Source organism: Palaemon carinicauda, chromosome 10 (genome assembly GCF_036898095.1).
Source record: "Palaemon carinicauda isolate YSFRI2023 chromosome 10, ASM3689809v2, whole genome shotgun sequence".
Taxonomy (NCBI): Eukaryota; Metazoa; Arthropoda; class Malacostraca; order Decapoda; family Palaemonidae; genus Palaemon; species Palaemon carinicauda.
Window position 1 is genome coordinate 152,798,229 of NC_090734.1, and position 18,609 is coordinate 152,816,837.

Consider the following 18,609-nt stretch of genomic DNA (forward strand, 5'->3'; position numbering starts at 1 on the left):
CTCGTCTTTGTGTGGGTGGGGCGATCACGTCGGCAACGTGTGTAGATACACCCGAAACCACGGAGGGAAAAGTCTGTTCGTCGATCAAGGCCTGTGGAACCCATAAGTCGTTCGACATTACTTCTCCCCTGGGCTTGGGAGCTTGTAAGAGGTCCCGGACTAGGTGAACAACTGGCACGAACAGACGAACCCTCGAACGCAACACTGTAACACTTTGCGCATATCACTTTATCACTTTTGATTTTCTGTTTGCACTTATTTCACTGAAATCGAAACTTTAACTGATTTCTACCTGAAACACGCAATCCTATCCTTCATTGAAAGGTAGTAATTGCGAAAACAGTTTTACAATGCAACAGAAAAACATAATAAAAGATAAAGAATTCAGTGGCTGGAAAAGAGACTAAACACTAGATCAAATAAACTACGTTTAAAATCTCTCACCGCATACAGCCTGGGAACAAGAATAAAACTCTAGAAACGTTTTACCTTCTTCCCCTACAGCGACTAGGGAGGAGTAAAAAAAAAAAAAAAAAAAAAAAAAAAAAACGAGAACGTTACCCGCTTGAACGAAACGTTTATTCTCCTCTCTCTCCCTCCGTCTCTATCTCTCTCTCTCTTCTCTCTTGACTTAGAACCTGAGAGAAGAGCCCAAATATATATCGTTAAAACATATTATTTGCTAAAGGAAAAAACTTTAAGGTTTCCCAAATAAAAAGTACCTTTATTTAGAATTTAAAACATTAAAGCTAAGAAAGAATGAACGAAACGCTAGAATCGGTTTACTCTTACTGCAACGTGAAACCGTGAAATACTCTCTCTCTATCGTAACGATAGAGCGCATGTTGAACGTTCTGAACGTCAACAACTGCGGAGACTAAACTAAACGTTAGTTCATCTTTGAAAACAGTACGAGACTATCAAAGAAATTCTTTCAAAAACATTAAAATTAAAAAAGTATAAATTCTTAAAAGGTAAATACGATATGACGGGCTCAATGTTAATTAACTTCGGTTCCAAGAAAGGACCGCCTACTATTAGGAAAGGTCGCATATAAACAAACATAAAAATTAATTTTTATAAGTTTATAATAAAAGGAAAGTTAATCGAAGAGGCCTATAAAGGCGGAGAGATATAAAATAAATAGATCTATAACTTGTTAAGCAAAATTACCAAAAACCTAAACACACTTCCGTCTAAGGGAAGGGTAGGCCATTAAAAGTGAAAGAGAGTCCATACTCTCTTCGTCACCAACACTTCCGTCTAAGGGAAGGGTCGGCCATTTAAAAGTGAAAGAGTCCATCCTCTCTTCGTCACCATAATTAAATCTATCCAAAACGAGTTCAAGTTTTGAAATGAAGATAAAACCCCTGCATAGCGAAAGCTCAAAACTGGAATAGTGTACTTCACCAAATCGTTGTGAAAACAAATCCAGTTAGGGACGGCGTATTTAGTAGGTCTTGCCTGTGGCACGACAGAGGGAAAAATTGGTTCTTTGTTGACATCGAGTACTTGAGTACCTACTTGACAGATGGCGCTGTTGATATACACCCCCACCTGTATAGCGATCGCTGGCGTATTCCGCCCGTAGATTTTTTCTGTCGGGCAGCAGGGATGCAGCTATATGATCATCGGGTAAGTTTGATATTGGAAAAAAACAAATACATCTGGAAACTGAAGGGATATTACACAAAGATCATGTAGTAATGACTAAATCATTCTGCTCAAGAAACACTGAGCACATCTTTTTTCCTGAAAACACTCACACTAAAAATAAACCCCCCAAAAATTGTACAAGGAAATAAAACAGTAATATTCATTTCATTATATTGTCAAGAGATGCTTAATACAAGGAAAGTGTACTTCACAAAATAAATACATACTTTGGTTTTGCCTATCACAGAGCAAAATATTTGAGTTTCATTACATGTGGGAAAATTTTACTCAACATATAAATTCAAGAGAGTTCATACCCATTTAAATCAAAGGTAAACTCAATGTCTAAATTCACTTCCTTTTCATCTTTACTTTGATAGGTACTATAAGTTAATAACAGTTCATAATGAGTTAATGAGACTAAATACAAGAATACAAAATACAAATTAAAAAATATTCACCTGTTAATCTAATGTTTTAGTCTTTGGAAACATTACTGGTCAAAACTGCCTACAGACATAATGACACATTTCAAGACTTACCATTTATATATCATGATACTGTAATTATCATGTATCTCCACCAGGCAGCTGATATGATACTAAACAGAAAAGTACTGTCTTCACTTTCCTCCTAAATCTTTCATCGATAAGGACCTTCATTTTCCTGTCAAAATAATCCTAAATTATACAGACTTTAAAACCTATGGAAATCAGAAAACATAAAGTACTGTCAAAATCAAAAGCATAATCTTTTATCATACAATAGCCTCTGCAGCTTTATTTTTTCAAGTGCACAAAGTTCAAATGGCCACTCAGAACAACTTAAATCATGAGGTAATAATTTCATCAAATTGTCTCAAAGGTGAAAAAAAAAATGTTGAATGCAAACGACTTCTTTGGAAAAATAGGAAATCCTCTGAGCAATAATTCAAACACATCTATGCAAAACTAAACTACGCTACTGTACATATATCAGATTGCCACCAATCCCAACAATTTTTGGCAAAAGGCTGAAGACTGCAACATTAAACAAATTTGTTACCTTTCTATGTTCTATTATTTTTTTGTAATGTACCATAGGAACATACAAAAGGAGTCACACTTTTGATCAGAAGTGAACAAAATAAAAAAAATTAATCAGAGCTTAAAAAGTCTTCAAATTGATTTAAGAGAAAAAAACAATGGATGAGAAGAAATTGTCTGGATTAAAAATGACAAGAGATACTATAAAATAACTAAAGCAAGGGGATAGAATAATAAAAACAATTTTGACTAGACTACAAAATTTGAAATTTGAGAGTAATAAACTAACTTATGGATTAAACAGGATTTCAATTACAGTAAATCAATCCCTCACACTAAAAAGAATCCTATTCCTATTAAAGTAAACAGAATTCTAATTAAATTGCAATATGATACTATTTACGTAATTCAACCCCTTCATGTAGAACTACTGTACTTGGGATTTATCAGTTTCTCTTGACATTACTTTTTACGTAAGAAAAGATACAGAAATCTTTACAAAGTTTTATAAATAAACAATCTTAAAAAACAATTACAATAGGCTAATGGAGTTTCATATTTACACCACTTGCATGGTTAGCATTGATACAGTAATCAAAACTTGAGACAATTTTAAAAACTACTTTCAGGTCATGGTACACACACAATGGAAAACTTGACTAAATATAAGCATGCATACCAATACACGTATATCATACAAACAGCAGCACAAAACTCTACTCCATATAAAACAGATCATCTAAGGTCACTATCCTATACTTTATGAGAATAAAATACTGTATGAAGAACACTCTTCCGTGTCAAAAAACTTTCATCCACTTATACCATAATGTTCTTAACAATTAATCAAGGCTACCACAATGTATTTATAAGTTTCACAAATGACTAATTTGTAATCTGAATAAATACTACACTACTAATAAGGATGCTTCAGTCCACAGTTTAAGAATTCTCTTCATTTATTCACTTCATTAAAATAAAAGAATGGTTACTAGTTGTTCAATCTTCTTGCTCAAGCATCATGCATAATCCTGGAGTATATCACTCCTTGTTTAATGACCAGAAGGAAAATGAGTTCTACAATGGTAAAGATGGATGTCAACCCAAGGGGACGGATGCATAAACTCCATAAATGTTATACTAGCGGAATAAACTACAAAATTATTCTTTCTGTTAAAAAGATGTTTCAACCTTTATAGCCAACTTTCTATTCTGTTAATTTTCCCAAAACCTAATTTGAGGGTTATGGAAATATTAGGGTTGCTTCTTATGACTAACAAGCCAGACAGAAACAGGGAAAATATAGCTTAGTAACCTATATACTCAGCTTATGCTTTTGAACTTTATTAATTCAGAAACTTGTCAGTACTGCATCTGAAACTAATAGTTAATGTATACAGGAATCCATTAGGTTTCTAGGTTTTCTATTTCAAGATAGCAAGAACGACAAGTCACGGCTAAGACAATGCCATGTCTGAATTAGATCTGTTCAATTCAGCAAGGGCACCCTGTGATATGTAAAGGGTAATAAACTAAATGACATACAATACTGTACCATCTTTGCAACATTCCGTATGGCAAGGATACAGTATGGCTATTTGTTGAATCATTTTGTCATTCCTCCGATAAAAGACTTGCAAGCTTCTTATAAATTTCAAATAGATTTACAAAAAATTCATTTGAAGAATACAGCATATAGTATAATCTATTAATTTACTTGATAATTTAGTAAGAGAGATACAGTATTCCAGAAATCTGTGCTAGCAAAGTGAAAGGTAAAGGTGACTACGAAGTTGTAAGCCACAAAATTTTATGGCAACATTAAATTGCATTTCTTATTGCTTTTCATCAAAATTGTCTCTGCATTAGCTTATCATGGGTTTCACTCAAGTAGGAATTCAAAGCCAGAACTTGATTTTGGATTTCCATAACATTTGAGAAATTAAGTCCTGCAAAGAAACCACAAACTAGATTTATGATTTTCAGCAAAACAATTTGTGCATAAGCTTAATGAATCTACCTCAGTCTGTACTGGCTCTAGTACATAGAACCACAAAATTAAAAATGTCTCCATAATATATTACTGTATAGAAAATTGCCAGGCTCTTATGGCCAGACAGAGGCTCTTGCAATATTGCAGCCTGTAACCTCCAGAGTATTTCAAAACAGCTATTCCATATTTTTGTACGCAAATTAAATTTAATAATCAATTCAATCTTCTTATTGTATACCATAAAACTTTCTTCCATTTATGCTACAAAAAGAATAAATAATAAAGTCATGTATTCATCTATTGTACTCACATGTAGGTATGTATGTATGTATGTATCAATCACAGTAATCAACAATGTATTATTGAAACTTTACAGACTTACAAATCAGTAATCAAATGTAAATCTGGCCTCAAATTTTATCCTACAAACCTAAATCATCAAAACAAATTCATATCACAATGTCAAATTTGCAAACAAAGTAAACTGTTCCCATAGAATAATCTACAGTAGTATACTTTCCTTTATACAATAATTTGTGCCGCAAAATTGTGTGTATATACGGTGTCCAGTGCTTTACGGATCTATACCATGACCCAAGCCTGTCCACCTATCAGGCGTTAGAAGAAAGTAGCGATCCATAGCATGGCAAAACCTGGTGCGATAAATTTCTGGCGAAACCACAGTTGGCAATTTACCAGCTCCACCACCTCCCAGCATACTTCCTTTGAATATCGTTTCCAATTTCTTATCCCAGGTGAAGGTTCGAATATAATCTGGGAGACAAGGAAAACCGATAAATCCATTATTAACCATTAACAAACTTGGGAAAGTATCCACACAAAGCTCTTCCAACAGTAGGTCTATATGCAAGATGAATCAAATTAAAGTGAACAGTTAAAAATCAGTAAAATCCTTATTGGTTCATATTATTATTATTATTATTATTATTATTATTATTACAGGTATTATTATTATTATCATTATTACTAGCTAAGCTGCAACCCACGTTGGAAAAGCAAGATGCTATAGCCTAAGTGCAAGGGCTCCAACAGAAAATAGCCCCGTGCGGAAAGGAAATAGGTAAACAAATAAAATACACAAGAAGCAAAGCATAATGAATATAAAACTTCATAAGATTGCTAATTTTGTTTAAATAGATCTGTCATATATAAACTATGAAGAGAAACTTATGTAAGCTTAAATTTAATTTTTGGAAAGATATAAATATTGCATACTTACATGGGTATAAAATGCTAAAGCCACTCACATCCTCAAATGGATACTTTAAACAATGTACTGTAATGTTATAGTGAAAACCTAACATTTGTCTTAATAGGGATTGACCCAAATAAAAGAATTTAATAAATGCAGTTCTTAATTCAACTAAATAAATACTCATGAGCACAGTTTGATTAAAACTAAGATCTAGTTAGCGACAGATTACTTAATTGCCATTTATACAATAAATGATTATTGAGCCTATATGAACAGCATAAAAATTTGTTAAGTGGGCTATACAAATATTCATGTTTTAGGACGCCAAGTATTTGGTGATGGCACATCTTCTACAGTTGGTGAATGGGAACTAAACTTGATATATTATCGGCAAATATTTCACAACGTATGCTGACAGACTTCTCCTTCCTTCACTCCTATTTCTCATTACATATTCACTCAGTAAAATATGTAAGCCACAAAGGGGTAAGGTGTTAATTCCTTATGACAAGTTTACAACTATTCAGTATAAAGTAGCAATAGTAAAGTAGGAATGTTATCTGTGCAGTGAAACAATGAACACAAGAAGAGTGGAGATAATAAAAAAAGATGAGATTCAGTTTACTTCCTTCCAAAACAATTTCTCTGTTAAAGTCATACTGAATAATGAGAGCATTACACCACAACAGGAGGCAGGTCACAACACCTAATGCTCCTCTTTTATAGGACAAAACTCTTAATGCCTTAATATGATAAATTTTGAAATAATTTGCATTTTTCTTAAATACATTCATACAAACCTGAACTTCTTTACATAAAAGTTAGATTTAGAGCAAGCTGGCATTCTGACCATGAAACTTTAAAGAAGGTGGCAACAAACCTCCCGGCAGTAGCAGGAGTTAGTGGAGGAAGCCTGGTCCAGCCACTCACTCACTACTACGACCAGTTTTGATTCCATGCAGGTCTTTTTGGGGAAAGGTGATGGTGGGACAAGTATGTGTATAGCACTTCAGGTTTGTATAGTTAGGAAAATACAAATCAGTGCACTTCCAAATTTAGCATTCGTTCCAACACACATAGTAACCCATGAACTTTGTGTAGGAGACACCTATTGGTGGGTTGGAAGTCCATTGAACTGCCTGAAAATTTCCCTGGGATTGTAACATCAAAGCTTAGAGAAGCTTGGGATGGGTATCTTGACACCCTGTGACCTGTTGGTTTGATAATACCAGAGGTGGACGGCCCATGCAATAATGATCAGTGAGTGAGTGAGGAACCATTTTGTGACTATATCTAGGTTTATGTATAACCACAGGTTTGTTATTACACACAGAGACCTAAGCAACCCAACTCCCCTTCGGCAGGAGTTTGGGGGGATGTAATGGAATATATTCATACATGAAGAGAAATATTCAAGCAACTTGCAAATGGGGCTTACCTGCAGTTGGTGGGAGCCAGCTAGCAGGACCTTGGATACTTTACCCCAAGCGATGGGAATATGAAAAGAAAAGGCCAGTCACTTGTTTACATTCACCTGTGACTAAGACTAACTTCTGCCCTATATCAACTGCTAATTGTCCATTAAGGAGCTAAGGAAGGTAGGCCACTTGTTGAGTGGCCACCACAGTGCCTAGAGTGAGTCTAGGGACCTGTGTATCACACCTTGCAAGTGCAGGGTGGTGAAGGTCGTCTGACGCTTCCACATGACCGCTTGCAAGACTTGCGACATGTGGTGAACGTCATCTGATGCTTCCACAAAACTGTGTGCAAGACTTGCGACACGTGGTGAACGTCATCTGACGCTTCCACAAAACTGTGTGCAACATCCGCAACACAACTTGCTTTTAAAGGCTAGGGACGTGCCAATGCCCGATGTCATGAGCTCTGGGTTGTCTTACCTGCAGATGAGGGAAGGATTGAGATCGCAGTCAATGACCTGACTAATCTAGGGGGAAATATAAAAAATTTTAAGTAATTTTTATTTTTCCTAACATACTTACCGAGAACTACTTTCTTAGGAGTTACCTGTAATCTCTCTACCGACCAGAGTTTTGTGTAGTATACCCTAAACCCGTTTTCTATGGAGGGCTAACCCGGGAGTAAGAGAACGTGCCCCGAGGGTAGCCTTTGCGCTAGGTCGAGGTCCGCTTGGGTCGTGTGCGCCAGTAAGTTCCTCGGATGTTGCAAAAAGTCCTTGCAAGGGCAGAGAGGCACTCGAGGAAGGTAGGGAGGGCCATTACCCGAAAGTAGTTCTCAGTAAGTATGTTAGGAAAAATAAAAATTACTTAAAATTTTTGTTTTGTTCCAACACGAATACTTACCTCGAACTACTTTCTTAGGAGACTTACACTTTAGGAGGTGGGAGTGCCTTCCTGACCTTCAGAACCAGCAAGCGGATGCCAAGAGGCCTAGATATGAATTAGGTTTTAAAACAAACACACACTGGGAAAACGGACGATAGGGTAACTACACAGAGCTCACGTTAGTGTCCAAGTACTCACCCTTTGAAAAAATTCTTCTGATGCTGAGTCCAGTAATGCAGTTGCAGAGACGTGTTCTTCAATGGTTACAAGAGTGGTTATCTCCGATAGGGATAGGAAACGGGGATTAGGGTGAAAGGGAACGAACCTGTGTCTCCTGGTTTTGCTATCCACGATTGAGCCTGGGGCTTTACCGTTAAATCACTTGGAGCCCGGAGATGACTGTTCCAATGGAGAACCCGTCTAAGGACCTTCTTGAGTAGTCCTTGAGGTAATGGGCAGTAAAGGTTGACTGGTTCGACCAGGTGCCCGCACGAAGGATCTGACCCACTGCCATGTTTTTCTCAAAGGCTAAGGAAGTGCTCAGACCTCTGATGTCATGGGGTTTGGGAGTGCCTGGCAAGGCCAGTCCCTCCTCCTTGTAGGCCCTGGCAATAACTTGTCTCAACCAGAAGGAAATGGTATTCTTCGATACCTGTTTCTTAGTAACACCTGTGGAGACGAAAAGGCTCTTGATGCCTGGCCGGAGATGTGCAGTCCTTTCAAGGTATTTTCTAATGGCACGGACAGGGCATAACCTCAAATCCTCAGGATTCCCAGTCTTAGGAATAGCTGGCAGAGAGAAACTCCTTTGAATTTTGGGTCCCAGACTGCTGGGTTCTGGGTTTTCGCCACAAATGAAGGAACGAACTTGAAAGAGATCTCTTTCCACCCCTTCGAATGAGAGACGTCATAAGACAGCCCATGGATCTCCCCTACCCTTTTCGCAGAAGCCAAGGCCAACAAAAAGACTGTCTTGAGAGTGAGATCCCTGTCTACAATATCCTTCATTGGTTCGAAGGGGGGGCTACTTAACATCTTCAGGACCCTGGCTAAGTCCCACTGAGGCACCCTAACCGCTTGCGGGGGGCAGGACTGTTCAAAACTCCTTTCAAGCATAGAGATGTGTCTAGAGGAACCCAGGTCGATGCCCTTCAGAAGGAAGACTTGACCCAAGGCTGCTCGTACTCCTTTTATAGCTGGGATTGACATCCCTATCTCGTCCCTGAGATATACTAGAAAGTCTGCTATGTCTGGGACCGAGGCTTTGAGGGGCTTTATGCGCTTCGAAGCGCACCACTTCGTGAAAGAGGCCCACTTCGCTTGGTAGACCGCTGCCGACGACCTTCTCAGGTATCGCGACATCCTCTTAGCTGTTCCTGCTGAATATCCTTCCTTCTTCAGGAGTCGCTCGATAGTCTCCAGGCGTGAAGGCGTAGAGACTGTGGGTTGTCGTGGAACCTGAGAAAGAGCGGCTGTTGTAGAAGATCTGACCTGTCGGGGAGTGGCCACGGAGGATGGCTCACCAGGTCTTTTAGGTTTGCGAACCACTCTCTCCGGCCACCAGGGCGCTACCAAAGTCATCCTTAAGTTTCGGGCAGCCCTTACCCTGTTGAGTACTTGCCTGATCAACGTGAAGGGGGGAAAAACGTACACGTCTAGGTTGTCCCACTTGTGCTGAAAGGCATCCTCCAAGGCTGCCCTTGGGTCTGGGACAGGAGAACAATACACGGGAAGTTGCGCGTTCAGCTTGGTTGCAAAGAGGTCCATCACCGGGGAACCCCAACGCTGAATGATGAGCTTGGCTACTTCTGGAAGGAGGGACCATTCTGTCCCTACTATCTGACCCATCCTGCTGAGACCGTCGGCTAGAACGTTCTTTTTCCCGGGGATGAACCTTGCCACTAACACAACCTGGTTCGCTTCTGCCCAATCTAGGATCTCTAGGGCGAGATCGCACAACTCCCTTGATTTCAAGCCTCCTTGCTTCTTTATGTACGCTACTACTGTGGCGTTGTCGCACATCAACGCCACAGTGTTTCCCCTTAGTAGATCGACGAAGTGCAGGCAAGCTTTCTGGACTGCCTTCAACTCTAGGACATTGATGTGTAGGTCCTTCTCCCCGTCCATCCAGGTTCCTCTCGCCGTCCCGTTGAGGAGATGGGCTCCCCATCCCTGGTTGGAGGCGTCTATGAATAGAAGTAACTCGGGAGGGTCGGTCGCGAAGGCCCTCCCCTTGAGCGAGTTCGACCGGCAATGCCACCATTCCAGGGAGGGTATTGTGTTTGGTAGGACTGGGATTAATTTCTGGGGCGAGTCCAGTTGGTTCCAGAGGTTCTTCAGGTTCCATTGGACGGCTCTGAGTCTGAGTCTCCCCTGGGGAACCAGTTTTTCCAACGACACCAGATGACCTATTAGTCTTTGCCAGTCCTTCGCCCTCCTGGGTTGCCCCGACAGGAACGGACGAAGGATCTTCATCAGATTGCTTATCCTCTCCTCCGACGGGAAAGCTTTCACTAGTAGGGAATCCAGTGTCATCCCCAAATAGGTCATTCTGGTGGAGGGAGATAGGTTCGATTTTTCTGGGTTGATCATGATACCCAGAACCCTTGCAAAACTGGAGAAGCTTTATACATTGCTCCTTCAAAACGTCCTTCGAGGAGGAAAGAAGCAACCAGTCATCCAGGTACCGGATGAGGCGAATGCCTCGCTCGTGAGCCCACACCGAGACTGTCGTGAAGACTCTCGTGAATACCTGGGGAGCTGTCGGCAATCCGAAGCAAAGGGTCTTGAATTGCAGGATCTGGGTACCCCATTTCACCCGGAGAAACTTCCGACTTGAGGGATGGACCGGAATTTGGAAGTAAGCGTCCTTGAGGTCTATTGTCATCATGTAGTCTTTCTCCCTCAAGGACAGCAGGACCGACTTCGGAGTGTCCATTTTGAACTCTGTCTGGACTAAGGCTGGACCTCCAGTAGTCCTCATCGGTAGCAACTGGCTCTTCAATTCTGTGATGCCTCCGGATCAGGCTTATAACTTTCCGATAGGCTGAGTCCTCGGTCGGGGAACCTTCCCTACCGTCGGCAGAACCCTCGACCTGATCCCAAGGAGCCGGGTCACCAGGCATTCCCACCGGGCGCCTTGGTACTGGCACAACAGGCACTCCCCTGCGGAGGTACTGGTCTTCCCCAACGGAAACCTCTGTACCAGGTATGGGGGTTAGAACTGGCATCGCCGAGCCGGCGAGGACTACCGTCCGATCATGCTCTCTGGGGGACGAGGACGCGGATCCCGTGGGCTGACCCGACGGCGGGAACCGTTCCTTAAAGTCCGAGGGTCGCACCAGCTGGGCTGATTCGGCCAGGCTGCCCGTAAGGAAGCACGGTTCCCCCCGCTGGGCGGGGTGAACCGGAAGTTTCGCGGCCTTACGCCTGCCTGAAGAGGCCTTCTCGCATTTCTCCCTGCGAGGGTCATATCTACGTCTGGAGGATGGTCTCCATGGTGAGAAATCCCTGGATTGCCGGTCTGGGGAACACTGTAACTCTGACTTACGGGGAACGAATACCCAATCACCATCGGGGGACCTACTCCTCCTGTGTTTCCTCCGTGGAGAGCGGGACCGTCTCCTGCTGAACCTCGAACGGGATCTTGAGCGGGAACGCCTGCTCCTGGACCGCTCCCTCCGGCGCCGATGTCTCCTGGCTTCCTCTTCTGAAGAGAATGACGCCCCACCATCCGGAGAGCCAGACGACACTGTACCACCCGCACGGTGGGCAGAAGCGGGGGCCGCGGACGGCTTCGCGACTCGTTGCGTACCCGAGGTAGAGGGTTGCAGGAAGGTTTCTGGGACCGTCGTCAGAGGAGCTGGGAACGAGGGTAGACGCCCAGCACTAGGGAACCAGGTATCCAGGCCCTCTTCCATCCGCATAGGGGACCTACCTGGCGTTTTAGGGATATTCCACCCGAAGGAATCACTTACCGTGGAGTCTAACTTACCCTGGGTGTCGCCGCCTGCCGAAGAACCTGAAACACAGGCCCACGAAGGGGGCGAAGAAACAGGAACAACATTACTACACCATAAGGGATCATCGGAGGAAACGTGCCCCCCAAGCACAAGGGCCGAGTCTCCAGAACCCCCCGACACAGCACTACCAAGCTCCCCACTAGCCCGAGAAGGCCCCGCAACTCCCACTTCACACACACTAGACTTCTGGGGAAGAACACCCGGCTCTTTCCCCGCAACGGACTTACCTCGTCCCCTACTCTGGGTAGGGGAAGGCGAGACAGAAGCCCCGTCGGACCGTCCACTGGGCGACGGTAGCGGCGAAGACGCTAGATTTTCTGGGCGAACGTTTCGACGACTTCTTTTTCTTCGTGCCGTATCGCACCCACTGAATCTCACTCCAACCAACACACTCAAAGCACGTATCCGAAGGAGAGCACATCTTGCCCCTACAGGAAGAGCAAAGGGAGTGAGGATCCACTTCAGGTTTGGAGAGGAACGCTCCACACGATTTTCCGGCTCTAGGCCCAGGACAACGGCGGATTTGCTCCATAGCGCACAACCACAAGACACAGAAACGCAGGGAATCAAAGGGATACACTTGGGAAGCACAAGGAAGGGTAGTGAACACACAGGAACACAAGGGATAAGCACAAAGTTACCTCGCGGTAAACACGCGGGACACACGAGGCGGACACAAAGGGTCGAGAGAGACGAGAGCGACGTGGTATCATGTCGCGACCAGAGAACTTACTGGCGCACACGACCCAAGCGGACCTCGACCTAGCGCAAAGGCTACCCTCGGGGCACGTTCTCTTACTCCCGGGTTAGCCCTCCATAGTAAACGGGTTTAGGGTATACTACACAAAACTCTGGTAGGTAGAGAGGAGATTACAGGTAACTCCTAAGAAAGTAGTTTGAGGTAAGTATTCGTGTTGGAACAAAGTGTTTTTAGTAATCTTCCTCTTGACCCTGCTCATACTGACAAGCGGCTGCTTGCTGTGTGGGCTAGTTCTTCAGGTACGATTGAGATAGTGTCTTATTGTCCTTACAAGAACAATTGATCTGTATCATTTGTTACCTTCAGTAGACTCGAATTCTGGAAAGGCCTGAAACTAAAGCTCGTCTTAGCAATAAATTTAGGAACGAAGCCGATAGTAACTTGCCCCCATCCACTTGAATGTACAATGACATAGTAATGACCATGGAACTCGCTGACCCTCGCAGAGGCCAGAGCGAGGAGGAAAACTGTCTTAAGGGTCGTAACAATCTGACGTTCAACTGAACGGTCTATAAGGAGTTCCTTTCAGGCAAGGTAGGACTTTCATCACGTTCCAAGGAGGAGTCTCGCTTCCGGCTGGGAGCAAGATAACTCAAAGCTCCACATGAGCATGGATAATTCTGCTGAAGAGAAAATATGAATCCCTTTCAGTCTAAAGATCTGGCTTAGGGCCAAGCGATAGCCTTTCACCGCTAAGACTGAGCAGTTTTTCCTCTCAGAGATATAACAAAATCTTGGCAATCAGGGGTATAGTGCTTCCTAGTGGATAGAGGTCCCTTCTATAACACCAACTACAAGAGATTGCCCACTTTGCCTGATAGACAGCGATAGAGGTCCCTTCTATAATACCAACTACAAGAGATTGCCCACTTTGCCTGATAGACAGCGATAGCCTTTCACCGCTAAGACTGAGCAGTTTTTCCTCTCAGAGATATAAAAAAATCTTGGCAATCAGGGGTATAGTGCCTCCTAGTGGATAGAGGTCCCTTCTATAACACCAACTACAAGAGATTGCCCACTTTGCCTGATAGACAGCGATAGAGGACCTCCTAAGGTATTTAGACATCCATTTCGCCACTGGTTGCAAAAACCCTCTGAGTGAGGAAATGCTGAATAACCTCCAGGCATGAAGTCGTAGGGATGCAACAGCCCTGTGGTAGATCTCACGTGGCTGATGTAGAAGGTCGTGTAAGGGAGTTAATTCTCTCTGAACCTCCGTCAGCAGCAGCAGATCATCTGGGTACCACTACATATTGCCATCGCAGAGCTATTAGCGGCATTAATAAGTTGGAAGGCTATCTCACATCGTAAAGGAACCTTCGGATCAGCTAAAATGGGGGAACGCATAGACATCTATGTCAAGTCTAGGATGTTGGAAGGCATCTTGGAAAACTGCCTGCATATCTTGTACTTGAGAGCAGTACATTGGCAGTTTATGATAGAGACATGTCGCGAACAGGTCTATCAGAGGCGAACCCCACAAAGTCAAGACTTTGGTTGCTATCTGAGGATCCAAAGATCAAAAAGAATCAATTATCAGTCTTGCTGCTCAGATTGTATGCTAGGATGTTCTTTTTGTCAAGGATGAACTGGGCTGATAGTGAGATCTGTTCTTCATCTCTCCATCAAAGAATCTCAACAGCCAGATAGCACAGCAGTGAGAACGTACCTCCTCGTTTGTTAAAGTATGCCAATACTAACGTGTTGTTGCTCATCATATATACGCAACTGGGGTCTCAGAGAATGAAGGTGTATTATTTAACCCCATAAATACATTCCCAAAACCATGATCTTGTAAACAAAGTAAGATGATCAGGATGATGCACAAACAGATGCACAATGGACTTTTCAAGAAAAAATAATAATGCATATGCAGAATACATTATGCTGTATAGTAGATGACATTTCAATGGCAATTTATATGGTGACAAGGTTATGAATAGACACCACAATGATACTTTACATCAATATTGCTCAAGAACTGTGGCAGTACATAGGACTCAATTCTGTCAAGTTGTGTAGGTAAGATTAAAAAAACCACAAAAACAAAAGATCTCTTATGCCATTGATTCAGTATGAGTCCAAATGGAGATTTAATTGGAATAACAAAGAAATTACGTTATGAAAGGCCTGCTGTTCTACAAAATTAATGATTACTTGATGCAGGGTGACTAAATTTATGTGTAAGAAAATTAAGTTGTGATTCTAACTTAATAACCACTTGTAATTTGCCAAGACTGGTGAATAAAATCATTATTTTGTTTTAAGAATAAAGAAAAATAATTATCATTTTCATCTTCCCTTGAAAAAAAAAGAAAAAAAAAAGAAAAAAAAAAAACTAACCAGAATATCTAAATGAATTCCATTTTGGGTCAACTTATTTTCCGAGAGATTTATCATTGCAAATTATCATGCACTATATCTATCTATATACCAAAGCACTTCCCCCAATTTTGGGGGTAGCCGACATCAAACAAATGAAAAAAACGGGACCTCTCCTCTCTACGCTCCTCCCAGCCAGACGAGGGACTCAACCAAGTTTGGCTGGTACTGCTAGGGTGCCACAGCCCACCCTACCCCGTTATCCACCACAGATGAAGCTTCATAACGCTGAATCCCCTACTGCTGCTACCTCCGTGGTCATCCCAAGCAACCGGAAGGACCAACAGGGCCTACCAGAACTGCGTCACAATAGCTCGTCATTCATTCCTATTTCTAGCATGCTCTCTTGCCCCTCTCACATCTATCCTCCTATCACCCAGAGCTTTCTTCACTCCATCCATCCATCCACCCAAACCTTGGCCTTCCTCTTGTACTTCTCCCATCAACTCTTGCATTCATTACCTTATTTAGCAGACAGCCATTTTCCATTCTCTTCATATGGCCAAACCACCTCAACACATTCATATCTACTCTAGCTGCTAAATCACTTCTTACACCCGTTCTCACCCTCACTAATTCGTTCCTAACCCTATCTACCCAAGATACATCAGCCATACTCCTCAGACACTTCATCTAAAACATTCAATTTCTGTATCTCTGTCATTTTCATTCCCCACAACTCTGATCCATACCACAGTTGGTACAATCACTTTCTCATACAGTACTCTCTTTAAATTCATGCCTAACCCTCTATTCTTTACCACTCCCTTCACTGCCCCCAACACTTTGCATCCTTCATTCACTCCATGACATACATCTGCTTCCACTCTACTATTTGCTGCAACAACAGACCCCTAGTACTTAAACTGATCTACTTCCTAAAGTAACTCTCCATTCAACATGACATTCAATCCCGCACGACCTTCCCTTCTCGTACATCTCAACCTTAGTCTTACCCACATTACCTCTCAACTTCCTTCTCTCACATACCCTTCCAAATTCTGTCACTAATCGGCCAAGCTTCTCTTCCGAGTCTGCAACCAGTACAGTATCATCGACAAACAACCAATCATTTACTTCCCATTCATGATCATTCTCGTATATCAGTTTTAATCCTCGCCCATGCACTTGAGCATTAACCTCTCTCACCACTCCATCAACATAAATGTTATTCAACCATGGCGACATCACACATCCCTGTTTCAGCCCAACTCTCACTGAAAACTAATCGCTTTACTACCTTTGTAGAAACTTTTCACTGCTTGCAACAACCTTCCACCAATTCCATATAACTTATCACATTCCACACTGCTTCCCTATCAACTATCATACGCCTTCTACAGATCCATAAACACAACATACACCACCTTACCTTTTGCTAAATATTTTTGCATATCTGCCCAACTGTACAAATCTGATTCATACAACCCCTACCTCTTCTAAAACCGCCCTGTACTTCTAAGATTGCATTCTCTGTTATATCCTTAATCCTATTAATTAGGAATCTACCATACACTTTTCCAACCACACTCGACAAACTAATACCCCTTGAATTACAAAACTCATGCACATCTACCTTACCCTTATATAGTGGTACAATACATGCACATACCCAAGTTGCTGGTCCCATTGACAACATAAAACGCACAAACAATCTCACCAACCATTCAAGTAAAGTCACACCCCCTTACTTTAACATCTCGGTTTTCACACCATCCATACCAGGTGCTTTTCCTACTCTCGTTTCATCTAATGCTCTCTTCACTTTCTCCCTTGTAATCTCTCTCTCATTCTCATCTCCCATCACTGGCACCTCAACACCTGCAACAGCAATTATATCTGCCTCCCTATTATCCTCAACATTCAGTAAACTTTCAAAATATTCCGCCCACCCTTTCCTTGCCTTCTCTCCTTTTAACAACCTTCCATTTCCATCTTTCACTGTCTCTTCAATTCTCGAACCAGCCTTCCTTACTCTCTTCACTTCTTTCCAAAACTACTACTTATTCTCTTCATATGAACGACCCAATCCCTGCCCCACCTCAGGTCAGCCGCCCTCTTTGCCTCGGTTACCTTACGCTTTACTTCCACATTTTTCTCTATCTTTCATACTTCTATACACTATTACTCTGCAGCCATTCTTCAAAAGCCCTCTTTTTCTCTTCCACTTTTACCTTCACTCCTTCATTCCACCATTCACAACCCTTCCTCATGCTGCCTACAACAATCTTCTTGCCCAAAACATCACTTGCAATCCCAACAATATTTTCTTTAACTTCCACTCTTCCTCTAAATTGCCAGTTTCTCTCACTTCACTCTTATCATATGCCATTTTCAACCTTTCTTGATATTCACTTTTTAACCTCAGGTTTTATTAACTCTTCAACCTTCACTAGCTCCCTTTTACATCCCCCCCTCTTTTGCTACAACTAATTTTCCCTCCACCAAAAAATGATCAGATATACCGTTAGCCATACCCGTAAATACGTGCACATCTTTCAATCTTCCAAACATTCTTCTAGTAATCAACAATCTATTAAAGCCCTTTCTACCATTTCCATTTGCCACTCTTACCTATGTATACTTGTTTTTATCTTTCTTCTTGAAAAATCTAAAACTTAACACCATCTCTTGCTCAACAAACATATCTGCCAGTCTCTCACCACTCATTTTCACTTGGTACGCCATACTTCCCAATGACACCTTCTACCTCTCTAGCGCCAACTCTAGCATTTAAGTCACCCATGACAACTACATAATTTCTACTACAGACCTAGTTAATTCATTCCAGAACTCATTCCGCTCTTCGTCACTTTTCTCACAATTTGGCCCATACACACTAACAAAAGCTCAACATTTCCTACCCAATCTAATAGATCCCTTTAAATTAAGCTAGATGCTAGCTCCTTCCATTCCACTACTTTATCTGTCATCCATTCACTCAGCAATAAAGCCTCACCCTCTCTTGCTCTTCCCCTTTCAATACCAGACACTCTACCAGTCACTTCACCAAACATCACTTCACCCTTCCCTTTTATCTTTGTCTCACACAAAGCCAATATATACATCCATCTATTCTAAACATACTTCCAATCTCACATCTTTTACTCTCTATCGTACTACATCCACGCACATCCAGACACCCTAAAACTAGAGTGAGGGGAGCAATCACTCTCTCCACAGCTCCACCTCTTTGATGTCTCACAGGAGTATATAATACAGGAGAGGGGTTCCTGTCTCCCTTGTCCTGTC

At 42.0% G+C, this 18,609-nt stretch overlaps 1 protein-coding gene across 6 annotated transcripts in view; it reads right to left on the bottom strand.

Moving 5' to 3' along the window:
- Window positions 1-1,813: 1,813 nt before the first annotated feature.
- The window catches only part of fab1 (fab1 kinase), a 248,905-nt gene continuing 232,109 nt past the window's right edge, over window positions 1,814-18,609 (bottom strand). For all 6 annotated transcript variants that reach the window (XM_068382042.1, XM_068382041.1, XM_068382038.1 and 3 more), the window contains one exon: window positions 1,814-5,448. In XM_068382042.1, coding sequence (XP_068238143.1) covers window positions 5,249-5,448 — 200 coding nt within the window. In that variant the 3' untranslated portion in view covers window positions 1,814-5,248. The remainder of the gene's footprint in view (window positions 5,449-18,609) is intronic.